The 9,807-nt window shown below is 44.1% G+C and overlaps 1 protein-coding gene across 1 annotated transcript; it reads left to right on the plus strand.

Annotated features, from left to right (window-relative positions):
* Nucleotides 1-3,152: 3,152 nt before the first annotated feature.
* LOC147883926 (pentatricopeptide repeat-containing protein At4g13650-like) lies at nt 3,153-5,735 on the plus strand. The gene has a single exon (XM_087398920.1). The coding sequence runs from the start codon at nt 3,153-3,155 to the stop codon at nt 5,733-5,735; it is 2,583 nt and encodes an 860-aa protein (XP_087255046.1).
* Nucleotides 5,736-9,807: the final 4,072 nt, after the last annotated feature.

Consider the following 9,807-nt stretch of genomic DNA (forward strand, 5'->3'; position numbering starts at 1 on the left):
TCATGACCATTGAATACATACATGTATGGTGTAAGCATGCTAATGCACAATTTCTTGATACGTGTTAAAAAGTGCGCACATGGGCATGCCCCACTATAGAAACGATGTTGGACCATATGAAAATTTGTGGCTATATGGTAAGCTTAGAATAGGGACCGTTTAAAGTTTCAAGGCAATCAAACATATACATATATTGTATAAGTGTTTTGACATGGGATTTTTAAATAGTCATGCACCAAACATGGTTTGATAATGAGAAAATGTTGATCTTTCACCCATATAAAAAAGGTCTAACCCTGGTTTTTAGATTGGAGCACCCTACAATATCCATAGTGCTTAGACAACCCCCCTAAAGGGTGTGGAGATTGAAGCACTCACTTGGATGGCCAATCAGTTACCAAGAAAACAAATAGGCTACCAACAAATACCTTGGTGCTTGAACGTCTCAACACAATGGACTACGAGAAGGACTCATTTGTCTACTCTAAGTAATGAATCTCAGTATCAAGCATTTGTTGTGAAGAAAACCAGATTGGGTAGATGAACCTATCTTCACCTTGTTGCAAAAGAATCATTGCCAATGTATGTGAACAAACACCTGGATTGATGAAGAAAGTGTCTTGACAACCAACCCTTCATTGTTCAACTGCATAGCTTGTAGGACAATCAAGGAGAATGGTTGCAAATCCACATATTTATGGTCCGTCTCTCCCTCGTCTTGACTCATTGCGGGGTCTTCTCTTCTACTATAATGCTCACTCAGACTTGTAATCACCTGGGACCAATTTCACTTGACCTCGTAGGTATGATTTTCAAACTAGACCTTGGCTAGAACTTTTGAAAAAGTTAGCACCATCACAACCCACTTTTCCTCTATTAACATATTCAATGCCATACAAGGTCTTTTAACCATGATAAGGTAATATTGTGGACTTGTGTTCATCCTACCACAAAAGACAAGGATCTTTGGGGAGAATGGAATGAGAAAATACAAGAACATGGTGGAGAATTACTTTACTAGTTTTGGCAAACATGGTGTTGCTTGAGATTCTTCATCAAAGCAAATAATAATGCCAAAACAATAGCCAAATGTGAAGGGCTTGGGTGTCAACCTCTATTGCCTCATTTTTTGCAACCGCCAACCTTGAGACGCATTCTGCTGGGCATACTTAATGCATGCAACCTTTGCCAAAAAGTTCGCTATCTCATTGATGGTCCTCGAGATTTGTCATGTGCTTACCTCTTGGAAATCTTTGCTTATCTTGATCACTTGGTCATTTTTCAACCCTTCACTGCTTGCATTCTAGTGTCCTCAGGCTTGTTGGCACACGAGTTGAGGATCATTGTGAAATCCTAGATGGGTGACTTGATGCTCTCATGCCCATTGGAGTCCTTGGAAGTTGGATCAAGGCAAGGAATTCCACTTCATTGCTTGTGTCGGCCACGAGACAGTGCCTCTATAATGATATATGGCTCCTTGTGGAGACTACAAAACAACTTTGAATCCAATCTGACCTATTGATTTCTTAAAGGCTTTATCAAATTGTAAAGCAACAGAGACAATACCACAAAACCAAGATGCAAACATACCAAGTTTCTTGGTAGTTAAGAATGGGAAAGATAAAGGGGTGATGAAAGTATTTATGAAATGAAGGAAACAAGGAGGAGGATCAAACACAACATCCTCCAGCTTCAGATTATTGCTTTGTAAAATTTGATGCAGTGTAGAAACCACACCATCAATAAAAACAAGCTGTTTTTTGCCCTTGTGATTCTTCTATACCCACACCCACAACACCCATAGAATTTTGAGTTCACACACACTCTTTTTTTTTTTGTTGGGTAATTCCACAAGTCATATTATTACAGTTTCTCTCTCTCTCTCACACACTTTTTTTTTTTTTTTGGGTGAAACCAGTGACTATAAAATTAACATAAAATCAATGTACATGACATTAGACCCCAAAAGAGAGCCTAATGGAAGCACTCAAAAACAGTGAGAAAAGACTTCAAGGCTAGTAGCATCCAAATCCCTCAGAGCATAACTATCATATAAAGATTGCTTGAGGGACATTCTGAAGAAAGCTTATGCCTGAGGGAACTGTTGTCCCATCCTAAAATGCCATCTCTGTGTCCAAACAGTCCATAGTACCCAAAAACGAGCCCAGTGAAAGAAAAGGAGGAATGGAGACATCTGAGATGAGAAGCATCCAAACATCTAGAAGAGTTTCCCGAATCTGATAGAGGGAAACCGAAGCCGCAGCAAATGAGAAACATGAGTGATCAATATCCGAGATTGCGGGCAAGACCATAACAAATGGGGAACTGTCTCACGATGATGAGAGCAACGGGGGCAGGAAGAGGAAGCAATACAACATGCTTCCAATTTCACCCCAATGGAAAAAGCTCCCACTATACATCTCCATAAGAAAAGCCTCTGTTTCAATGGCAATTTAGCTTTCCAAATTTTCTTGAGTTTTGATTGCCACCAAGATAAAGGCCTATCCAAATTCGAAAGAGTCTTGCATGCTTATCAATCCATGGCGGTGGAAGAAGAAATCTGTAGACCATCGAGGATGTCAAATTATGCATTGAAAGTGAACGGGTAGCAGGAGACAAGGAAGTCAGATTCCAGTCCAGAAATCTGTCCTGTACAAACAACACACACACACACACACACACACACAGAGAAAAACAAGGTTTTTTCGGGTTTTTGTGTGAGATTTTGAGTTGGTTTCTTTGTTGCGAGCGTGAAATTCTTCTTGATGAGACCCGAGGATGACAAAACTAGGGCTTCCAAGGCAGGTTACAGGCTTCGAGCAAATTGGTGCTGCTCTAGTGTTGATGCTGCTCGTTGAACGTGGTGCAGCAGCATTCTGTGAGGTGCTGATGTCCCTTTCCCATGAATATTCACAACCTATTGTGAGCATGTTGCTAGGAGGGGTGGAACTGCTCAAGCGTGACCATGTCCAGACGAAAGGATTTTTGGGCAGCCCAATTTCATTGAAAGTATATAAGCGATTGCTCAACCGACCTCCTGATGGAGAAGAGACCCTCCATGAAAAAAACAGTTTTGGAAATTGTGAGAGGGGAGCACCAGGCCAACCGGGGGATTGTGGAAAGCAACCTTACCTCCACTAGAGCTACCCAGTATGCAGCTGGATTCTACAGGGTATGCTTCTCTTCTACGGTCGTGTGGGAAAGCAAAGACTCTCTTAGAGGGCTGGCGGATCCATGATCACATGGTTCGACGTAAAAATGAGCAAAATGGCTTTTTAGGGAACCTTCTTATAGACATGTACGGCAGGTGTGGAGCTCCAGACGATGCCTGTTCGGTATTTGCAAGAATGCATCAACGCGACGTGTTTTGCTGGACATTTGCCATACGAGCATTTGCCCTGCATAGGCAGGGCAAAGAGGCTCTTCGACTGTTTCAGCAGATGGAGATAGAAGGCATCATGCTAAACCAATTAACTCTTGTCAGTGTTCTCTCTGCATATGCTAGCCAGGTAGCGCTGGCCAAAGCCAAGCTTTTGCATGCCCGCATTCTGGGCAGCGGGTTGGACCATGATATCAGTGTTGCAAATGCTCTTGTGAGTCTTTATGGAAAGTGCAGCTGTGTGGAGGATGCATGGAGGGTCTTTGACGATATGCATGAGAGGAATGCTGTCTCTTGGAATGCCATGATTGCAGCATATGCCCAACATGGACAAGGCAACAAATCACTCCAACTTTTTGAGCAAGTGCGTCTGGAAAGCATTATCCCAACCGAGATTACCTTCATCAGCATTATTTCTGCTTGTGCCAACATAGGAGCCATAACCGAAGGCAAACATATTCATGCGTGTATCCTTGGAACTACTTATGAGTCCGACATTGTAGTGAGAAATGCTCTCATTAACATGTATGGAAAATGTGGCAGCCTTGAAGATGCATGTAAGGTCTTTGAAAACATGCTTGAGCGAGATGTGGTCTCATGGAATGCTATTATCACAGCATATGCGCAGCAAGGACAAAGCACGGAGGCACTTAAACTATATGAACAAATGAAGCTCTCAGGTCTGAGGCCGAACAAAATTACCTTTGTCTGCATTGTTTCTGCATGTGCCAGTGAGGCCACCCTAGTTGAAGGTAGTAAGGTGCATGCTGACATTGTACGCAGTGGTTATGAGTCAGAAGTTGTTGTGGGGAATGCCCTAATCAACATGTATGGCAAGTCCTCTGATGTGACAGAAGCTAGGAAGATATTTGACAAAATGCTTAAACGGGATGTCATTTCATACAATGCCATGATTGCAGCATATGGTCAGCATAACCAAGGAAAGGAGGCCCTTGGAGTTTTTGAAATGATGCAATCAGAAGGCTTAATTTCAAGCAAGGTGACTCTCATCAGTTTGCTTGATGCATGTGCCAGCATGGCAGCTCTACTGGAAGGTCAGTGGATGCATGCTCACGCAGTGGAAACCGGATTTGATTCAGATATAGTTGTGGGAAGTGCCCTTGTCAATATGTATGGTAAATGTGGCCATCCAGATGATGCTTATCAGATATTTGACAGAATGACAGAAAGAGATGTAATCTCATGGAACGCCATTATTGCAGCTTATGCACAGCAGGGGCAAGGCAAGAAAGTACTTAAGCTATTTGCACAACTTCACATGGAGTGCCTGATTCCAGACAAAGTTACTTTTGTCTGCCTTGTTGACGCTTGCTCTAGCCTGGTGGCCTTAGCCATAGGCAAACAGATGCATGCCTGTATTCTGGTCCGTGAATTAGAACCAGATTTGGTGGTGGGGACTTCTCTTGTTAATATGTATGGCAAATGCAGTAGTATGGAGGCAGCTCAAACAGTTTTCGACAAAATGTCTGAGCAAAACGTGGTCTCATGGACTGCCATGATTGCAGCGCATTCCCAGAATGGGCTGGGTAAGGAGGCCTTGCAACTCTTTGAACAGATGAAACAGGAAGGGATGATGCCAAACAAGGTCACATTTGTCAGCCTTCTGGATGCATGTGCCAGCCAGGCAGCCTTGGCTGAAGGAAAGCAGTTACATGCTCAGGTTGTTGTGTGTGGATTTAAATCAGATGTCTGGGTGGGGAATGGCCTCATCAGCATGTATGGCAAGTGTGGGAACCTGGAGGAAGCACAGAGGACTTTTATCAGGATGCCTGAACGGAATCTAATTTCGTGGAACTCAATGATTGCAGCATATGCTCAGCTAGGAGACGGAAAGGAAGCTTTCAAACTTCTCCAACAAATGGGATGTGAAAATATCTTGCCAAATGAGTTGACTTTTGTAAGCATTCTTTCTGCATATAGCCGTGGTGGCCTACTAAATGAGGCGCGTGAATGCTTTGTTTCCATGAGTCGAGATTATGGAATAACGCCAACAGTGGAGCACTATAATTGCATGATCGATCTTCTTGGAAGACTGGGACAGCTTGACGAGGCCGAGGATTTAGTGAGAAAAATGCAGTGTGCACCTACTTCATCATCATGGATGACCTTACTTGGTGCCTGCAGAATGCAGCTGGATATTGGAAGAGGGGAACGTGTTGCAGAAAATGTTTTCCAGTTGGAACCAGAGAGTGCTGCACCTTATGTGTCGCTATCAAACATGTATGCAGCAGCTGGCAGATGGGAGGATGCAGCAAAAATTAGAGTAGTAATGAAGGAGAAGGGCATAAAATATGAGTATGGCTGTGGCTCAATTGAAATAGAGTGCACTGCATGAGTTTAACAACGTGGAGTGCAACCCCTAAACTTGGAGATGCATGCATAATGAGAAATCTCTGGGATAAAGCCACTTCTACACAATGTCAGACAGCACTAATAAGTACTACTGGCGCTAGTAGATAAGAGCACCTGTAAAGTTATTATTCAAGGCTCTGGCTCTGGTGGCAGAAGCACCTTTGTGTTATCACAGTGACATTGGCTCTGAAGCAGGAAATTTTGGACAAAAGGGAAGGCTTAGAGAGGGGTGCTAAAAGAGTGAAGAATTAAATCAAACCACCACTCAATATGTGCAAAAGATGAACACCAAAGAACTTTTTGTTTTCCACCAATTTGGGTCATCATGCTGAGCTCATTGTGTTCAGATGGCAATGCATCACCAACTTACATTAAGCCAGCTCAGGCTCTCGTTAAATAATGTCAGTGTGCAGTGGTCAACACTCCAACAGGAGTTACAAAGGAGGGGGGGGGGGAGGAGTGGCATCACAATCCTCTTGGTGGGTCTCGGTGATGAGAAATTGAGTCAGCTTCTTCATGGTCCTGCTAAATCAGACTCCTGATTATTTTAATAACAGAAATTTCGACCTGCTCTTAAAAGCACTGATACATCAGGCTTTTCTCTGAGATTTCTGAATGGGAAATCGATTTTAATGATGGATATTGTTTCAATATTGTAAATTTATTAGTCCTTCAAAATCCATGCAGTATGAAGCAGGGGCAAATGGGAATATACTTGGTACATCATTGCAGATGGATAAGGGATGCTATGGGATTAGCTTTGGTGACTTCTGCTGGTATGGTTGGTAAGTCTTTTATACCTTGGAAATGACATACTCAGCATATAAAAACAAGGTGAGGAGGTGGAAAGGCTGCAGGCTTTCGTTGTAGATACTTTAAAAAAGTTAAGGTGGAAATTTGGGGAGCTAACAAGCATGCTTGGTCTTAGTTTTATTTATGACATTTCGTAAAGGGTCTAACAGGCTTTTTACACTACTGTGCAGCAGTCACACCCCCTGATCAAATATGGGGAGCAAAAATGAAGATGTTGCATTGCTTCTTGCATGCAGTACCTTCTAGAGTGGCAGGAGAATGGCAGGAATAGTTCGGAACATCTTGCAGAATGATCCTGAGAAATGAAATATGTGTGCCCTGCTGTAACACGTATGAGAATTAGGGCTTCTTTTCGAGGTAGACTAAGTAGGGAAGCCTTATTAAAGTATAATGACTAGAGTTGGAGAGATAGGGAGAGCATTTTTGAGATCATTAAGGCTGAGGGCCTGCTCCTATGGGAATATTTGCTTCACTAAATGCCAAGCGCCTGAGACTACACAGATGGCAGTAATTATGAACTTCCTTGTTCCTGTAGGCAGCCTAGTGAAGGGTTTGCAAAAATTGGGGCTTCAGGTCTGCACCTGCTGAGTGCATGGATACTGCTCAAGTCCAAGTGCTTCTGAGTCCTCGTGCCTGCTTTCTTTTTGCATTCGAGAGCACCTAGAAAGGGATGGTGGTAGAATGGGCTCATGCAGGGGGCACTTTGGCACCTTCCCATGGCATAGATCTGAGGATGTGGAACTTTGGCACCCTCCCACGTCACAGATCTGAGTCTCTGCTTAAACCAGATCTGCCCTTGGTGTGATATCTTCTGCTCTTTCGCTCCATGCAATTACCTGGCCTGCTTCACCCTCTGGTCATGTGCAATCGGTGCTTCAAGTTCCTATTGCTCGTTTTCCTTGTGTCTTCCTCGTTCTCCTTTGCAAGAAACTATTTCTTGGCATTCTTATCATTCTTTATTTGTTGCTGAGATGTCCGGATGAGACACTTGGAGTAATTAACAAACCATCACTCTGTGTCCTCTTCACGCTGACCTCCTCCCTCAGCACCTGCAAAATGTCTAGAACTCGGTCGCTTTCCTTTTTAGAATCCACAATCCCACCCATTGTACCAACACTTTTAAACTGAATCTTTGAGGTTGGGAGCGCAGGAGACTTGACTCTCCTATCCAATGCCCCATGGAACCTCAGCAGCATTGGCTTGCCTCGGGTTTTCCCCCAGTTCATCACTTCCCCATCCAAGTGGGTCATAGAGCCATCCAACTGCTCCCTGGAGCCTTCTCCTGCCGGCTTACCTACAAAAGTGAAGTACATGGAAGGCCTTTGAAGGAAGTAGCAGATGTATTGAGTGGACAAATGTCAGTGGAACAAAACCGGCTCTTATATTAGCTCAATACATGCTGTGCTCAATGCACAGCTGGCAATTCCAGCAAGCACCGTCTTTTGCACTTTTGCTCTTTGCTCATATTGTTCCTCACCTGCCCCTTCACCCTCTCTTGCTTGAAGTGGTGCTTTGAAAGATTTAATGGCATTTTCCCAGGGCTGAAGCGGAGGGGGTAGTGTGATGTTATTGGAACATCCCTCCTTGGCCTTCTCCATCACATCTAAGCATACATGGCTTGCCTGCCCACCAACAATGAGCAGATGACCTTAGATAGGGGAGATCCCATCTAGGAACAACCTCAAAGAAATACTTCATTCAGTCAAGGACAGCTGCCGAGTCATCCAAGCTTTTGTTTGCATTGAAAAACAGCACCATCGTTGCACTGCTGCAGGTAAATATGAACAGCACGAACCCATTATGGCAAAACTAGCACGTTTGACACAATGAGCCACTCTCAAGCATCATATATATATGTCCTGGTACCCTTTTTTGGAAGAACCTTCATACCTTTGCTTCCTTGTACCCTTGCCTCATCTACATTCCATATGTTGGATGGAGGGCACTTGTGCACGTCATATCATGAACTTACTTCACTGCGTATGGGCTTGTTTTCCAGAGACCAAAGGTAGTTGCTCTGCCATCTAATGTGGAGAAACCTTTATTGAAAAAGAGTCATGTTAATAGGGCACCACGATGTTCCCTAAATTAAAATCCTAGCATTAGTTTAGGAGGTGGGGATGTGAGAGTGGGGTGAGTGGTAAAAAAGGGTGCGCATGTGGGGTTATCTGGAGTGTTCCAGAAAGGATGTCTATCTCTTTAGGCAGGTAGCATTGTGACATAAAAAGGAAATCTGGCCTCTCGTGAAGCCACGTCTCATGTTTAAAATTTCATTTTCTTTATTTCAATGATTCAAGAAACTGCCTCCAAATCAAACGGTGCTTCCCATCGTCTTCTTGGCTTCTTCATCCCTTCAAGCTTATTCTACCTTTACTTCTTTTGCCTGCCAACCGCCTTCTTGCTTTCTTTCGTCATCCACCCTTCTAGATTTCCCTCTTTTGAAATCTCATCTCATTGCTATCTTCAAAGCTTGCTATTGCTCTCTTTCGTCGTCCACCCTACTAGATTTCCCTGTTTTGAAATCTCATCTCATTGCGATCATCTAAGCTTGCTATTGTGGTGTACATTGACGTCCTGTTTCGCCATCGCCATAGCAACAGCTGTTGCTCCTGGTCCTGTTTTCTCTATCGTCATCGCCTGCTGCAGCGCTTGGTCCTGTTCTCTCTGCTTGGTACGTCTTGGTAGCCCTGTGTATTCATATTACATTTGGTTTTCATTTGTTTCCTTGGCTATGGCTGATGCCCGTAACTCCCCCTCTGGTGGTCAATTGAATGTTCCTTTTCATCCCTCAACCCCTCCCTCTAATCGATCCCATCCTCCACTGCCTCTCCTTACTTCATTGGCGACTCGTTCATTCACTCGCTTGCTCCCTCTGAGGGGATTCAATCCCATAGTCTCAGCAACTCTCGCTCACCTGCTCCCTCTGATCGACTTCACCCCTTCTCTACCTCTCTTTCATTCGCTCGCTTGTTCCCTCCAATTGGGATTCAATCCCATAGTCTCAGCCCTCACCCCTTCCCTCTAATCGATGCCACACTCAATTGCCTCTCCTTCGTCCGTTGGTGACTGGTCCGTTGGTGACTGGTTCTTCGCTCACTTGTTCCCTCCAATTGGGATTCAATCCCATAGTCTCAGCCCTCACCCCTTCCCTCTAATCGATGCCACACTCAACTGGCTCTCCTTCGTCCGTTGGTGACTGGTTCATTCAATCGCTTGGTCCCTCACCCCTTCCCTCTAATTGA

The sequence above is a fragment of the Dipteris shenzhenensis genome, chromosome 27 (genome assembly GCF_047967505.1).
Source record: "Dipteris shenzhenensis isolate YYH24624 ecotype China chromosome 27, Dip_SZ_1.0, whole genome shotgun sequence".
Lineage (NCBI taxonomy): Eukaryota > Viridiplantae > Streptophyta > Polypodiopsida > Gleicheniales > Dipteridaceae > Dipteris > Dipteris shenzhenensis.